Source organism: Gymnodraco acuticeps, unplaced genomic scaffold, assembly GCF_902827175.1.
Source record: "Gymnodraco acuticeps unplaced genomic scaffold, fGymAcu1.1, whole genome shotgun sequence".
In the NCBI taxonomy this organism is placed as follows: Eukaryota; Metazoa; Chordata; class Actinopteri; order Perciformes; family Bathydraconidae; genus Gymnodraco; species Gymnodraco acuticeps.
The window spans coordinates 291,615-310,035 of record NW_022990206.1 but is presented as its reverse complement, the minus strand read 5'-3'; the positions used below and the strand labels follow the sequence as shown (position 1 = coordinate 310,035).

The 18,421-nt window shown below is 38.2% G+C and overlaps 1 protein-coding gene across 2 annotated transcripts in view; it reads right to left on the bottom strand.

Moving 5' to 3' along the window:
- Window positions 1-18,421, bottom strand: part of cpne5b (copine Vb) — a 143,085-nt gene that overhangs the window by 40,934 nt on the left and 83,730 nt on the right. For both annotated transcript variants that reach the window (XM_034218372.1, XM_034218373.1), the window contains one exon: window positions 6,781-6,844. In XM_034218372.1, coding sequence (XP_034074263.1) covers window positions 6,781-6,844 — 64 coding nt within the window. The remainder of the gene's footprint in view (window positions 1-6,780; window positions 6,845-18,421) is intronic.

Here is an 18,421-nt window from a genome sequence, read left to right as displayed (position 1 = left end):
AAGACTCACTCTGTTTCATTCTCTTAAAAACACTCCTTTAATCCTCCTGGGGGATGTTTGCAGCCGTGATTGACACAAGCAGTTGAATGTTTATGTCATCTGAATATGTGACAGTAGAAATAGCAGCAGTTCTCACTTCTATAGCTTTGTGTTGTCTATTTTCAACAAGTACCTAACTCCAACAAGTACGCACAAAAGCAGTGTTCAAGCTTACAATTTAATGTTTAGGACATGCATTCAAATACATCTTAAGACTCATATTGTGAATAATGTTTTATTCCTGCACCCAATAAAGGTGATTTAAAGAAATAGCCCAGATTATGTTTTGCTCCAAGGCTCTACTATCCACCTACAAAAGAGATTTAAATAACTCCCAAGACTGAGGGGCAAGATTTTTAATACGTGCCAATTTCCTGTCTGATATGCAAACCCTCCTTACTCCTGCCTGTACACAAACAATCATACCTGTGGGATACAATGTGTTCAAGCTCACTAATATTTTAAGCACTCACACACAAGCATAATGTTAACATTAGCTTTTCTACATGTTTTGTCCCCAGCAGAAGAAAATGTATATGATAATAAAAATAGACAGTGAAATTACTAATGAATTTACCATCTATGCAGTGTAAGACAAATGTGTCTCAACAAAAACAGTACATTTAGCTTCTAACTCAAATGTATTGATGTTGACTAATGTTAATTCACAAATCAACATGGAACTGAGCAGCAGGGGCGGTTCTAGAGGGGGGGCAGGGGGGGGGGGGGCAGTGCCCCCTAACACTGACCTCTGACCCCCCTAAAAATGAAAAGTGAAAAAAATGTATGATTTATTACACGATTTATTGAATGACGGAATAGGCGGAACTAACGTTATTCGTCATTCTAGTCAGACCCATTAGAGCGGTGCACTCAGGACCCATTAGAGCGGTGCACTCACTTTCACTGTCCGGATCATCAGAGGCTGTTGCATCCAAGAAAGACTGATTGAAACCTACGTTTCGAGAGACTACCACGATAATTGAAGGTGAGTTAAACTATTGTATCCGTGTAATTGTAGATGTAAAGTAGAGATGTAACTGTTCATTGCCTTTATTTTTATATAAATATGATATGGTGTTAGTGCAACAATTGTACTATAACTTAAGCTGAAGCTAACAGTAATAACTATAAGATATATCTGAAATAAATAAGTGTACTGAAACAAATACCAATAACTGTATTGCATTGTTTTCTTATACGCATACTGTCTAGTTCTCTTTTTCGTCCTGCATTTATTGTGCCCCCCTCAGAAAATAACTGGCCCCCCAGTGGCCCCCCCCAGTCAAATTGGTCTAGAACCGCCACTGCTGAGCAGGCATGCAGCTGGTGCTCGGTGGGAATTACTGTTGACACACAGCAGATCAAAGGCTGTTGCATGGCCCTGAAGGATTGTTGTGGATTATCGTGCTATAACATTACATTTTCAGTTTTTCAAGCATTTATTCAGTGAAATGCAGTTCCTTGGAAAAAACAATTACTTTATTAGTTGCCATTGTAATCTGTGTTCAAACAATTACAATCAACAGTGAATACAGTAAGCATCAAATCCTGATTTCTTATTGATTAGTGAAACACTGTAAAGTCTGAAAATGTGCTGCCTTAACACCCAATCAGGCCTAAATGGATAAAAGCAATCAAATCACCATCACAGTTATCCTGCTTTATATCAATTATATCAACTTAACAGAGATATAAACTGTAAACATAGGCTTTTAGTTGGTTTAAAGGGATTAATGAACTTGCTGATCAAGTTGTTCACAAAGTAAACACAGATGTTGGCATTCAGAATAGCTCACGGCACTCTGGGTCTGAAAAAGGGAGGACACACGAGGAATTCTCTGCGGGGCTAATAGACACATAAAAGCATTTATGGTGATAGATGCGTTGAGGATATTAAATATTCATCTGCTCCTGCTTCATTAAGGTTCTGAGGCACGAACACACACCCTTGCAGAGGTCTGTGATCAACAGCCATTTGCTAATATGGAGAGAATCAGAGTATCAATATTTAAAGAAGGGGAGCAGGCTGGATAGAGACACATTCACACCCTCAGGGGTGTAATGAAGGATTGTTTGTGACAGGAGATAGTGTGTGATACTGCACTAATTAAGTGCAGTAACTTCTTCTCAAAATGGGGAGAAGACAAAAGGGAAAGGTAGTAAAACTATAGCATGAGGACCACACCGGTGCATTTATATTGGAATATAAGCATGAATTACTGTGAGCCATTATGTTTGTGCCCCTTGGGCTAAAAAGCATAAAAAGGATTTATGGCAAAGGCGAAAAGAGATGGGGAATGGGGGGAAACAAGGTCGAGACCTAATTAAAGTCTAAAGCTCACGGGTTAAAAAAGAGGAGGCTGATTTAAAATGATAATGAAAGAAAAATTATTCCTGCTGTTTTGATGATGGCCCCCCCCCCCCCCGTGTTCAAAGTGCACAAATCAATACACACTCAATCTAAGGATACGTGACATTCAGTACATAGTCCTCAGTGATTTGGCATTCCTTTACATGAGTGGTTCCTTGCTTGAATGAGCTTCCCCCTTTTTTGCTTGATTTAAAACCTGAGGATACTAAATCTGTGATTTATGTTATCCTGTGGCATAAGGATTGCCAAACTGTGTACGTGATTGGAATTGAGCATCAGCAATTTCTGCTTTCCACTCTCTACCCACATATTCTTATCGCTCCACTCCCAGCTGCTCCAGGTTGTCTATTTTCTACATTTGAAATGTTCTTTATCCCAGTTGTTCTCTGCTAACCTTAAAATAACACCAGTTTTCTCTGTAGGAAATGATGTGCATGCTGCCCTTCATGTGTATTGCACGATGCAAAGCAACATTTAGATGGCATTTAAATGAGGTGGAGACTCATGAAGTGAGGTTGACAGATGTGGATCTTCTGTTAGAAGTCGATAAGACAATGAGAATGTTTCATCAAAGTTGTAATTATCCTGATAAATAAATGTGTATTTAAAAGGTAGAGGGCCTGGATGATAGGCAAACAACAGTGGTTCTTGTCACACAGAGACAGACCCTCACCACACATCTGTCCGTCATGGATTATCTACACTCACTGCTGGTGGCCAAAAGACAGACTGCAAAACAGTCCAGCAGTTCAGTTAGTAGAAATAGAGCAGAATCAAAATCATGTTGGGCTTGCTGCTCTGCTCCCACGCTGCTCTGCTCACATTCCTTGTTGCAGATATGTTAGAAAAAATAAATAAAAACAAAGATTTCCCTTGAGAACCAGCCAAATTGCTTTTCTGTAGAGAGATGCAACTAGACTGAGATACTGTTAGTGCTATAGAAGGACGCAATTATGCAGGATAATAACTCCAATGTGGGCAGACACATGAAGTCAATATTGTCATAACATTGTACATATGGAGTTTTGAGAAGCTATAAGCATTAGGCTTAACATACGTTTGTGTATTTTGCTATCAGTAACAATATTTCATTTTTTGTTCCACTGCTAGTTGTATTCCTCAGAAATCCTGCGGGATCCATGTTTACTGTTGCAGACATTTATTTTAAAGGCTGCTTAACTGTGAAGCCCCTAATGTATTTGGGAGCCGTAGCCACCCTCGGAAATGGGTTGCTTCGGTGTGATAATGTTTGCGAGTGGGAGTTAATCAAATGTATGTAAACCCATATTGTTATGGTCAAAGTGTTGGGATATCTAGTGAAACTTTTAATATCCAGCGCCTGGAGTTTGAGAAAGGTTTCACTAAACTTAAATTGCTAAATTTACTTTACGCCAGATAAACTTGATGAAATGGGATTTGTTTCTCAAGCTCATTGTATTTTGTCCATATGGTTTAGGTTTATAAAACTGTTGAACTATGGAAATCAGTTAATTAAAAAATATGCTAATAGGTGCATCATGTAGTACAGGATTGTATAATATTGGAGTCACACTACAAGAGTCACATTCAGTTTGTATTCATTTTAGAGCATCTGCTAAAATGTGATTGGTCATCTTGGGCTGCTAATGGATTTTCCCGCATGTTTCTTGTGCCATTGGAGGTTGTGACCACATTAGTCAAGTTGAGAACGGGCACTGTGACCTTCTGTTCAAGCAAAGATGTCTGTTTTGCTATGACTTTGTTTTATTAACTTAAGCTGCTCTTCCTTTGAGCATTATTCTAATGATGTTCAACCCCTGATGTGAGACAAATGGTACAAGCAATTCAAGTGTCTCTCTCTTGAGACTTCTTTACACTTTGTAGTTTTATGAAGCCAAAAGGAAACTGCCAACTTAAATAAATTAAAAGCTTGTGACCTCAAGTGTCTTGCTGAAAGTAGTGTCAATCTTTGTGTATACATTTTTTATTAAAAAAGAGCTGAACCAAATGTTTATGACATCCCCACGTTTTTTAAAAAGCACTTATCAGAGTCGTCTGATGTAAAGGTTTACACCATATTGGACAATACTGGCTGTGACTGAAAACCACGTGTATAGATCTCGGATGAGTTTTAATCATGAGCAAGTACACATGTTTACCATGCCACATACCCAATTCTATGGAGATTGCTCCATGAAACAGATGAGAAATGTTTGCTTATGAATGCTAAATATGCATTAACTTCCTCAAACGAGCCACAACCTCCAATGAATCCATTATTTTCAAATCATGCTATGCAGATGAGTTCTTTGCTCAATTCAAGATTTCAGTGTTTCCAAAGAAACCAAATGTGTCTGACTTAATTTTAGGGAAATGTGTACAAAATATTCACAATGCATCTTTGATATTGAATATTGTTTTACTCAGTGAGAGGATCACAGACATTTAGCTAAGTGTTGAAACTAAAGATATCACAGAATAATGTTTTTCTCATTGAGTATGGATAGAAAGGCTTAGTTTCACTTTGAGGCTGTAAACCCAACATTGAATTATTGCCTTTTGAGATAATTTGGGGATCTTTTAGTAACTGGTTTATTATTTAGTAGTACAGTTTGTGTGTGAGAGAGAAAGAGAGTGTGTTTGTGAGAGAGAAAGAGAGAGAGAGTGTGTTTGTGAGAGAGAAAGAGAGAGTGTGTGAGAGAGGGTGTCTGTCTGTGTGTGTCTATTACATACGCTACAAGGGACAAGGTCAGACAGGGCTGCGTTTTAATTAACCAACACTCTGTTTCACACTATCATAAGCCAAGCTGTTCTTATAGCTAAGAGCCACACGCCTGACGTGAAATAATCTTTTATTGATTCACTTCACTGTCTCTTTCTATCTGTCTTTTTGTCTCTCTCTCTTCGACACACAATCGCACACACATTTCTGTTTCCCTCCATCTTATCACTGCCTGTTTGCTCTTCTATTATCATTGTGCCATTTGGTCTTTCTCCTTTACCTTCCCTCTCTTTGTGCCATTTGCTCTGTTGCACTCTCTTGCTTTTCAATATCCTTGTCTAATCTGCGTGCTGGGAGCCCAGTGAAGCATCCGAAGCTTCAGTCCACAGTGATGGTGGAGGGGCCGATCAGCGCTCACCCCATCATGTTCCTGGGCTTTTTCATTAGACAGGTGCACCTTCAGCAGAGTGTTATACTCTGAGAGAGATGTGTGTGTGTGTAAGTGTGGCACTGTAGGTAGATAGTTATTGCCACTAATATAACTCAGCTACAGCCTTACACTGAACACTTATTATCTGTTACTTCACATTAAAGATCAAAAACAAAATAACATAACATAGTCTACAGTAAAATATATGTTTATATATGTTTTTTTAAGGTCCTACTATATGTCTGCCTGGCTCTTCAAAGCCAGAATATCAAAAACAGCAACACATAAGCACTCAAACACCACATACCCACTTCTCTTCAGAGTGCATCATGAAACTGATGAATAACGTTGGTTTGTGAATGCTAAATGTGTGTTAACCTCTTCAAACAGGCCAGAACCATCGCAGAATACATTTATACAAACTAATGCAGTGCAGACAAGCATTTTGCATTACCCATTGAGCCTGGATAGAAATACCTAGTTTCACCTTAAAGCTCCTGAAGTTGAGGCCTTTTTTGGGTGGTGGATTTTGATTGGACTAAAACGTCATGATTACTTCTCATGAACTGAAGACACATTGTGAAACGGGCGAAGTTCTAAGACGAAAACACGGATGAAACCCACATCAGAGAACAGCGTGGGATGTAACTGTCAATCACAATGTAGCGCCACCCTAAAGGATACCCTGCTTTTTCTATTTGTCTATTTAGTCAAAATAGAACAATTATTTACACAACTACCATCATACGGAACAGTTATACTTGGCGATTAAGTCGTTCAATTATTTGAAATGTTTTACTGAGGTAATAACTCTAGTAGTAGGCAGGGGTAATCTTCTCATAGACCTCTCTACAATTCGACTTGTTTTTGCAACCAATGGATTTGACCCCTTCTGGCTAGTAAAGAGAATGCAAAATGTTGGTACTTCCGCTTTGACATGGCTTTTCAGAACCGCAACATGTGTATTGTTGTAAAATGACTTGTTGATAACATAGTAATACCCCAAGAAGATGTGTGATTCTGTGCAAATAAAACACTTCTCAAAGTGGGCTGAATAGGGTCAGCATGACATTTCTTTGTCTATAGCTGTGTGTCTGCACTTATTTGCCCCCCTAAGCTTTTACCCTCCTCAATCCACTTCCTGCACAATGTTTCTTTTAACCAGGCTACACTGACAGATGTTTGTATGCTAATGTGTGTTTGGCAGGGCAGGGGAGACTATTATGGCTTACTTACTCGACAATTGCTCAGCTCCTCTGCGGACAGGACGATAGTGCCACATTTCTTCCCTTGGATCCCCCTGTGGAATAAAGAAACGAAAAGAGCTAAACATAAATTAGTGGAAACACATCTTCAATTTGTCTAGTCTTGGCCACTCTTAATTGATCAATACAGGCCACTGCAGCAAGAAAAAAAGCATGTTCCTTTTCCAATTGTGAAGTAGTCCTTCTGATAATACTCCACAACAAAAATCTATTTGATCCATTTAACTTATTTTATCTTCAGTATTTACTGTCATTGAACAGGGCAATACGCTCAACCTGAGAAACCTCGGAGGCTCTAACTGGCTGTAACATACCGTAAACTTTCTACGTTGAGGGCTGACGTGTACTTCAGTATGATGTGTTGTGCAAGTTATACCGTATTATGCTTATGCTTACTAGAAGTTTTACACACCGGGGCAAACGTCCAGTAGCCATTTCAACTGGCCAACATGTTAAATTGTCACTTCATATTCAAGTGATCGGGTGGAGTGAGGAGTTCTGTATTAGTGAACATAGTTCAGTTTTCCCTCCAGACTTTCAGATCTCTCGCCTTTCATTTTAAGAACTCTTTCAAATCAATCCATCATCTCTTGGCTCGTTCAGCACACAAGAAGCAGAGCTTTTACTCCCAGCTAAGAAATATGATCCAACATCGTAAACTCAATTTATGGTCGGTTTTAAAACATTTTCCTAATTGAACAAAGCAACTGATGTAATTTCAAACTTGACGCTGAGATTTTGGAGATCATGGTTTTCCTTTACCTCGGGGAATCAAGAATAAGGGCTGCTTTTAAAACCATTCATCTTAAAAAAATCCCCTTTGCACACATTCAAACGAATGTATCTTATCCTTCTCTCTTATGTCATAATATGTGAAATGTAGCTCTTTCTATTCGTGTATATTTGCCTTGAGGTCAAAATGACAGTGCCAATTTCCAATGCAGAATTATCATGTAATTCAGATTGAGGTTATGTCCTTTTGTGTGCGTGCGCAGGCGTGTGTGTGTGTGTGTGTGTGTGTGTGTGTGTGTGTGTGTGTGTGTGTGTGTGTGTGTTTATGTTTGTGTGTGTCTGTGTTAAGGTTTTTGAAAAGTTTAAAGCCTGTCAAATACTAAATCTCCGCCGTCCTTAAATCCACTCAAGGTGACAGGTAGAATGAAATTATAATGTGCACAAAATGAAAATTAGTACAAGACATTTAAATGTGGAAAATATGTAAAAAAAGAAAAGCGGAAGATTAGAAAAATATGAATCAGATCTTTTCACTCTGTCTCCAGCTTGTTCAGAACGCTGTGTCAAGGCTTTTAAAATGATCAAGTAGGAGAGAGAACAAATTACTCCATGTCTCTCTATTGGCTTCCTCTTAGTCATGGACGTGAGTTGAACCGTGTTTTTCTCTCTCTCTGCAGAGCACGGTCTCCCCCGTGTTTCCATTAATGAGCTCCTGTCCTGAGACCATGCGGTCACTGACGTCAGATCCTCTAACCAAAGACCTGCCTGTTGCTTTAGGTCTTGGTTTGAAAAATGTCCACTAGCTTTTAAATAATTGTTTTCATCTGGAACTGTGTCTTGGTTGGTTGGTTATCTGTGTGTTAAGAAACTTGTGATTTCAGTATGTTTTAATTGTTCTCTCTTTTCTAATATGTGCCTGCACGGCAAAGCATTTTTTTGTTTAAATAGCTTGAATTGAGTTGTGAGTTGGATCCGGACAGAACCAAATGTAACCTTCTGTCTATATGAGACCCATACATTAAATATCCTGCCAATAAAGCCACATTGCTCCAATTAAACACTAATTACAAAACATTTCTCATGTTTCACCACAACATCACCTTTCATTTATCTGCCTTACCTCAGCCTGTCAGATCGGTGAGATCATTAACAAAAACCTGAGAGGATTCTGAAGTTTACTGTGTTCATTCTCCATGTGTGTTAATGGCCTCATTCATCAGCTGTGTGTCACAGTGAGAGGAATGTGCCAGTTGAAAGTGTTCCATGTGGGGAAGCATCAGGGTAATCGTGAACGGGCTTTATTTTAGAGTCCTAAAATAACTTATAGGTGAATTATCTAACGCTTGTTTCAGGGCAAATGCACAAGAGCAAAAGTGTTGTGCAATTCCCCACGGAGACTATTTACACTTCATCCTAACCCTGTTAACAACAAAGCAGACTGCAAGGATCCTAATACTAACGTTCCAAGTATCCTCATCTTTCCTGATCATTTCTCCCATACTTGATATATTCCACCTGATTCCTTACAATATCTGTATTGTAGGGAAATATCGATTGTTTAGGCATCTGAAAGCAGTTAACTAAGATTAGGCAGTTTTGGTAAAAATGTCCATGGTGACTTAAATGTGACAATAGATGCATCAACATTTAAAATATTAAATAAAACCAGCATCTTTTAAGATAAGATAGGAAAAGATGGACTTTTATTTATCCCCATGGGGAAATTTAGAAGTTGAAAGCATCAACAGAGTAACATGACCAAGTTGTTATCAATTTGAAGCCACAGCTTATCCAGTACCACGCATCCATTAAATGCTTTCACTACAACGTCTTTGCAGAATGTGTTTTTCAAAGTTGAGTGTCTCCTAGAAGTAAATGTTTTGTGCAAGAGTTAGATGCTTTCAATACATTTAAGATTCACACTTTACTCAAAGCAATGGTGCTATTTCCCAGCTGAAGGTTCTTGGAAGTGTGCACAACAGAGTGATTGATATGATTTGATGGAAAAGGTTTTGCACTCAACATACTGCGGATCAAAGACTGGATGAAGTGTTTTCCAGCTGTGTGTATAAGTGCTCTCTGCTCTTTGTGCAGGTGTGTGTGTGTGTGTGTTGTTAGGAGGTAGATGGAGACCTTTCATCCAGTAAAAGACTCTCATCGATCGTCAGGTGGAAAACTATCCTGGTCGCATGGGCCACTGTGAAAGTGTTTCTTTCTTACTAGTTTCCAAAAGAGAAATGACTCTATTTAAATCGTTTTTGGCTCTTTCCTTCCTAGTCCTCCTGTAGCCTAATCAATTCCCTCTCGGTTCTACCCAGAAATAGCACTTTATCTTAAGGCCCCTGAAAAGCTACAGACAAAAAGAGTTTGGGTTACAGAAGAAGTGAATCTGCGCTGTGCTGACAAGCTGTGACTGTATATTAGCTGCAGAGTGAACCAGCTATGCAATAAACAACTCAGTGTGTACAGGAACAAGCTTTCAACCATTTAGACACCCATGTTTTATGGTCGTTTTGGCTGATGAATACTTTTATGCTTTGCAAAAGTTGTTTGTGAAGAAAATGCTGCAATATAGCTAAATTACAAAGTTAACATCAACAGTTCCTAAAGCCCAAGGTTATGTCGTTAGATCTTTTGGGTTGCCAATCAAAGGACCAAATTCCCAAAACATTAAGTATACTACCAAACAAGATCACAATTGAGCCTGGAAAATGTTTGCCATCTTTGCTTGACAAATGACAGCCAATTGATTTTCTGTCTATCAAGTTACAATTTCAGCATTAAGTTATACAATAATAAATACAACAGGATATCTCACTCCAATATATAAGAACAAATATGTGAACTATACTGTTTATTATGACTGTGTAAATCTGTGTGTAAGCAGCAATCCTCAATATATTTTGCTCTTGGTTTCCAGTGATATTTTGTAAAAAGATCAGTTGGTTTTAAACTGCACTCTGTATCCTAATTAATTCCTTCTATGAAATCCATGTCATTGCTTAAAACATTGGGAACATGAGGTGATGATGTTTAAGATCTTATTTTCTGCTTGCTATTGATATGCAACAGCAACAACAACAGGCTCAGACTTGATTTCTAATTGGTGGAAGTTACAGAAGAAAGACCTCCTAAGGGTGCCACACAAGATACCTCCCTCCTATTCTATTGAGCACCGGGAACAGTAATCAAATAAATATGTCATGCTGGCAGGAATTGTATTCTTCAAACTTTACTTGGCAAATTAGAAAGCTCTTCCTGCAATAATTTAGGACCCCGGAAAAGATTATTTATTTTTTTGTCTTATGAGTAAAAGCAGCGGTGCATGCATAATATAACCTATCCATTATCCCAATGCTTCAAAGACCCACAGGGAATACACAAAAGCGCTTTTGAACCTCGGATATTAAACAAAGAAGAGTTGAACTGTGCACAAAAACTCTCAGGTAGAGACACATTACCGCCTGTAGGACAAGTACACCTAGAAATAACACCACATCCCTCAAAGCAAAAGGACCCACTGTTACATTACCACTAATAGAACACACACACACACACACACACACAACACACACACACACAACACACACACACACACACACACACACACACACACACACACACACACACACACACACACACACACACACACACACACACACACACACACACGCACACACACACACACACACACACCATTTTTGTTCACAGTAGTGAGAATCTTTAATTACAGAAATCTTCAGGGAGTCAAAAAGGGAGCAAACCAATAAACCTGCTGTGAATAAGACAAAGCTAAATTAATTTAGCCAGAGGGGATCTATCAAGGACAAGAAAAGGAGGAAGGATTTGATGGAGGAAGCTACTGGGCTAATCTGGAAGCTGCTCTCTATGCTCTTTCCAGCTGACTATGTGTGTCGCTGTGTCTCATTAACATCCCGTTTTGCAACCATTTTGTTCAGTTTAATTTCACCTTTATGTCACAAAGTAACATATTTGTTTGTAATAGTTTTCATGTGGAGGACTTGTCCTTTGTACTTTTCTCTTTAAAAAACGTTTTTGTTTATAACAATGAGACAACATTCATGATATATAAGTATCTTGTTTTAACAAAGAAAAATATTGGAATACATAATATGGTATATTGTAACGAGAAACTCTTTTGGTGATGGGGGCAAATTGGAAAGTACAGACCATTGTTTTCTTAATTGAACAAGACTAAAGACCACCTTCAGGTAGTTTAGTATGTCTCTGTGATGCTGTAATAGACTACAGTGGTGCTTTGATGTTTATATTAACGTCAGCATACAAACATGCTTATACTATGCAGGTAAAATGTATACAATTTTCACCATGTCAATTATGTTTGCACACTTACATTTGCTAATTTGTATCAAACTAAAACTAAGGATGATGGGAATATCCTCAGTTGGTTTTATAGTCACAAACCAAGTACTATGACACTTGAAGTTTAGAAATGATAATGGAGCTAGATGAAAAGAGTATCAACCAGTCTAACTTTTTTAAAGTACTGAATTTAATTTAATATAAGCTCCACATTTGAGAAGGAACAATTCATTTTAGTAACACGGCGCACAAAAGCTTATGCCCAGGGCCAAGAGCCATTGAACGTTATCAGACTTCCTGAGAGTGACATTGTGCTGGAGGGCTTCCAGAAGAGCACTATACCAAAGGGATCTACAGTAAAGAATAGCCCATAATTGATTCACTCAGTGCAACAGCTTGACAGAGAACCTGGAGAATTTACTATTCATTAACAAAGAAAAATGAGAGGTTTGAACTGAGAGAGAAGGGCGAAAAGGTTGAAGAAAGAATTGAGGCTGAAAAGACACTTTTGAAATTGTTTCATGCTGCAAATCTAAAGCAGTATCCTATAAATATGTATGTAAAGTATATGGTATTTTTTATTTGTTTTGTTAAGTAAAAAAAAAAGTAAAAGTAAGACTTAAAGGGGACCTATCATACAAAATGCACTTTTTGATGTCTTTTATACATAAATATGTGTCCCTGGTGTGTCCGGGTCAGCATCAGAAAATAAAACCCTCTCTCTTTTCCTCCGTACCCAAATCTCTAAAAACGGAGCTGATCCAGATTTGCGTCCGATATGACGTAATATCGGCGGCGGACCCACAGCACTATCAGAAACGTTGCTATCAGAAACAATGCCCGACTGTTTTGGACGTAATATGGTCAGTGTTTACATTAGCATCGCTAACATTCAGAGCTAACCTGTACTGGAGAGCATGTGTGTGAAGAAGCTGGAAATAAAAAGGAACTCACCTTGTGATATAACCCGCAAGAGAGAAAGCCTTTGAGCTCCATACTGTTTCAGAAATAATCCTTGATAATCCATGATACAGCGTTTCATCACCACAGTATCCGCCGGTAAAATCTCCCGCATGAGCAGGCATAAGCTCCGCCCCTCTTTTTAACAATCTTTTTAAAAAAAAAAAGCTTTATACATAAAATCAGCACTTTTGAAACAGGAAGTGAAATAGAGGGATATGAGGCATGGCTAGAATGGGTGATCTGTTTGGTATGATTTTTATATATATTTATATATCTGAAACCTATGCTATAGCATAAAAATAGCATGATAGGTGACCTTTAAAGTGATAAAAAAAAGCTTCACAGACCCAAATCATCAGATTGTTGCTTGTCTGAATTCGCCACACGGGGAGAAAATCCATTGGCATCAGTGTGAAAAAAGTATTATTTAACAATAGCTGATTCTAGAAAGGCTTCTCAATAGTATCCTACTTTCCATTGTTTGTGACCAGTCATAATTTCTGTACACAACAGGTGTAGAAATAGGTGCTGCTCAATCATTTCACATACACAAAAATAGGGATTTGGAATTTGTATCACACCAGTTAGTTATTTTTTTATATTACTTTTTGGCTGATATTTTAGCACTTTTGTTGATTTCATTAAAATCTTTAATTAATTTAAGTCTCCCAAGTTGTTATTTGTTTAGACTTCCATGGATTTATTGTAAGGCTGCAAGTCAAATGCCTTGGTAAAGCCATTACATTTCTAATATTAGGGATTACACATGAAAATCATAGGAAATGAGCATGCAATCAAATAACTGGAAATTGCCCTTTTTGAAGATCTTGGGTACTCTTTTCTGTTCTTAAGGCAAGGCAAGTTTATTTATATAGCACCTTTCAACACAAGGCAATTCAAAGTGCTTTACAAAAAACGAAAGACATTAAGAAAATTGCATTTAAAATCAGTCATTAAAAAGAAAAGATAATAAAAGAAACATTAAAAGAAAAAATACATGGATAAAAGTTACAGTGCAGTTTAAGATGTAAATAGTTCAATTAAAACAGCGGCAAAAAGAAAAGTCTTTAGTCTGGATTTAAAAGTAGTCAGAGTTGCAGCGGATCTGCAGTTTTCTGGGAGTTTGTTCCAGATATTTGGAGCATAATAACTGAACGCTGCTTCTCCATGTTTAGTTCTGACTCTAGGGACAGAAAGCTGACCAGTCCCTGAAGACCTGAGAGATCTGGATGGTTCATAATTAGCAGGAGGTCAGTAATGTATTTTGGGCCTAAACCATTCAAAGCTTTATAAACCAGCAGCAGTATTTTGAAATCTATTCTTTGACACACAGGAAGCCAGTGTAAAGACTTCAGAACAGGAGTGATGTGATCCACCTTCTTAGTGTTAGTGAGGACTCGAGCAGCAGCGTTCTGAATTAGCTGCAGCTTTCTAATATATTTTTTAGTGAGACCTGTAAAGACACCATTACAGTAGTCCAGTCTACTGAAGATAAAAGCATGGACAAGTTTTTCCAAATCCTGCTGTGACATTAGTCTTTTAATCCTAGATATATTCTTTAGGTGATAGTAGCCTGATTTAGTAACAGTTTTAATGTGACTGTTGAAACTCAGGTCAGAGTCCATGACTACACCTAGATTTCTGGCTTTATCTGTTGTTTTGAACATTGCAGACTGAAGCTCAGCGCTAACTTTTATACGTTCTGCCTTGGCTCCAAAACCATTACCTCAGTTTTATCTTTGTTTAATTGGAGAAAGTTCTGACACATCCAGTCATTGATTTGTTCAATGCACTTACTCAGTGTTTGAATTGGAGCATAGTCTCCTGGTGAAATTGTTATGTAAATTTGTGTCATCCGCATAGCTATGGTAACTTACTTAGCATGTAGATGTTAAAGAGAAGAGGCCCTAAGATGGAGCCTTGAGGAACCCCACATGTCATATTTGTCAACTCAGATGTGTATTTACCTATAGAAACAACGTTTTTTCTGTCCTTTAAGTAGGATTCAAACCAGTTTAGAACTGTTTCCGAAAGTCCCACCCAGTTTTCTAGTCGGTCGAGTAATATGTTGTGGTCAACAGTGTCAAACGCAGCACTGAGATCTCATAATACTAACACTGAAGTTCTGCCACTGTCTGTGTTTAAGTGGATGTCATTGAAGACCTTTACAAGAGCAGTCTCAGTGCTGTGGTTTGGACGAAAGCCTGACTGGAACACATCGAAACAACTATTTAAATGCAAGAAATTACTCAACTGTTGAAAAACAACTTTTTCAATGATTTTACCTAGAAATGGCAGGTTTGATTTGGGCCTGTAATTGTTCATTACTGAAGCATCTAGATTATTCTTTTTTAAGAGCGGTTTAATGACTGCAGTTTTTCTTAAGGGAGATAAAGGTTGCCTGCCAACATTTTCACTTGAGGCAGCTCAGACTTAATGAGGCTGTATGTTTTGCGTGCTGAATATGTTTCACTTCCATTGTTTGACTGCAGTAAATCTACAAAGATAAGATAGACAACAGAACATACCTTGCACTTGAGTTTTGTACCATTTTATGGACCTCACATTCGCATACATACTGTAACACCTTACGTTAGAACTGTGTCATACAAAACTGCCCAAGGGCATATCATCATTCAATCTACTGGCATTTTCTGACAGTTTGAAATGAATGTAATGAGTAAAAACCTGACATGTCCACTCGATCTTATCTCGCAACAAAATATGTTTACCACCTCAACTCCTACCACACAAATTATTTAACATCCTGGCACTCACCCGTTGAATTATTAACGTTTGCAGATGACACTGCCCTTCTGGACCTCATTATTAACAATCATGAGTGCATGCACAGGAGATGGGCAACTCACTTTACAACATACTTTGCTCGGACCACATTCAGCGGAAATCTTGTGAACCTTATTAGATGATAATTTACTTCCTGTATAAGCCTTGTGCACATTATACCTGAAGTACAGAAATTATGAAGCAGGATCATTCGGCCATGAAATGCTGTTGCTGTGGACTACTATCAATGACCCCATCGGAGTGATTAATTCATGTTTCTAACATAGAAAGAAACTTTTCCTGCGGATGATTTGAAGCTCCATATTAAACAATTTACATCATGCTGTGCTTTGTTTGTTTAGTTTAAAAACTAAAATGAGCATTGTGTGCTGCTCTCCAGATTGGAAAGGGCTAAGGAAAGACAGACACTGACTTTACAAATATAATGAACATCTGTTGCAAAAACTCTCCAGAGTACACATGTAAATTGGATGAACATTTCTCAAAACTGAAGCTTCATTTAAAAAGTTGGCATCTTTTCTTCCCAATTCCCCCCAAAGATTCACCATCCTACAGAACCATCTGAAAACAGCTGTTAGTTGCACAACTGCCCATATGCTCTGAACTCTGTGTGAGGTTCAGATTGCCTCTATGGACCGATGTACATATTAACATTTACAGAAAACATGCACATTTCTGTATGATAACTCAACGAATGAAGATCAACCCATAAGAAGTTGCATAGTGTACCCGGTCGAGGCAGTATGCTGCATGTTGGTCAGTGAGTTTCCTTCAAGCTGCAGCAGTGTTCGCAACCACGGGTCCCCTAATCCATTCCACTCTGCAGCTTTTGTCTAAAATGGTGATCAAGAATAAAAGAAGGCAGACCGTTTAGCCTCCTGACAGTTTTTACCGATCTCCAGGCCACAAACCCCACACTGTGACCAGTAGGAGTAGGAGGCAGGAAAGCAAAAGAACCATGGGGGAGTGCTATAGGGAGCCTATTGGAGATGGTGATTATCGGCTGCCATTACAACGGGCCAAATGATAATCATTATGTTTTGGGATGCAGAAAGGTGAATGGTTGCCCGAAGTGGGGCTGCAAGTCTCTTTTGTTTGTTTATATTTTGGGCCATTTTTGTCTTTATTGTAGATAGGACAGATAGATAGAAAACTAGGGGAAGGGACGGCATGCAGCAAATACATATGCTTACCAATTTTTGAAAATTAGGCTATCTCGTAAAGAAAACAACACATTGAACACAGATGGTGTTTATGGTTTTTGGAGAGAACAAAGGAAAGACATTTGCTGGTAATTTCTTATTTCACTACATTTTTGGCAAACAAAATGTATTGCAAAATTGAACACAGCTGACAGTAAAACATGATATGTTTGTCTCCAAATTTGTCTCCAGATTCTCCATGAGGTTAGAGTGCGGTTGACTCCACTGTCTCCACACAGCATTTATCATCTGATCATTTCAGGATCACATGCAGGTCTGAGCACTGTCAGCTCAGATTCTCTTCGTACAATCGAATGAGTCTAACCATATGTGGTCAGCTGGCATTGTGCTTGGGATGAAATAAAAATCATGCTGTGCTGCCAAAAGGGTTTCAGAAAAGCAACTTCACTTTACATTTTAGTTGAAAAACCAAAGCTTCAAAGAGGTAATTTTGGGGACAAGTCAAAAGCTACACAAGACATCTAAAATGTTCCATTTGGCAGCAGGCATTATGCAACTGTTTAGCATCGTAAGTTTGAGTATGTCACTAAGCATTTAGGCTTCAGGGGGAGGTGTTCTCTTAATGAGGAATGCCAATGCCTTTTCTCATTGGTTAGGTTATGTTTCCTGCAGTCCAGACAATCATAGGATATGTTCGCCTACATTAATGAAACCGGACCCACTGGTGGTGCTTAAGTTCAGTTTTCCCTGCTTAATAAATGTCAACCTCAGCTGCTAACTTATGCACTTAACCAAGCAAAGAAATATATTTAAACATTTTTTAAAGGCAGGGCTCCTTTCTGCTGTAAAACGCTTGTTTTTGTTTGTTTTGTCTCGAATTTCACGAGACCCTTAACATAGCATGACAGTTCATATACCAGTTAGTTAAAGCACAGGGACTTTAATCTTGGGTATTATTGTATAGTTTGCTATATTGGGCACCTTAACCAGGGTAAACAGCTGATATTCTACTTACATGGTAGTTAAATGAAAATTGTACTTATTTAAAGTGCAGTTATTGATGGTCTTTTTGATGTAGCACAATTATTTATGCAGATACAGTCATCCCTCTATTTATTCTAAAAACAGTTACGGTTTTATCTCTATAAATATGTTTTAGGCAGTTCATTTATCAGCCCTTTCAACGTGCATGAGGTGGAAATAACTTCATCTGACGTCTTACTTTCAGTCCAGCCTATCATAATCACTGTAAAAATACATTAAAGCTGAAATCCTATCAGTGGTTGCCTTAGGAAAAATGAAAGTCAAGATATTGAAGACACTTGCAAAGAACATAGCAGCGAAACATTCACATAAAGTATTGACTTTGAAGGAGCTTTCCACTTAGCACCACCACAGCACAGAAGACCATCAACAGTTGTGGTTTATTATTTGTTATGCAATTTTACATCACTGAATTCCTCTGTCACTATTTGCTTGAAATTTAATTTCTCCTCACAGCTGGCCCTGTTGAGTAATTAATAGATCTGCTTACTGCAACAATATTGTCAAAGCAGTCCAAAGTTTTAGGGAATACCATTATTCTTCGTAAAGACTCCTCCT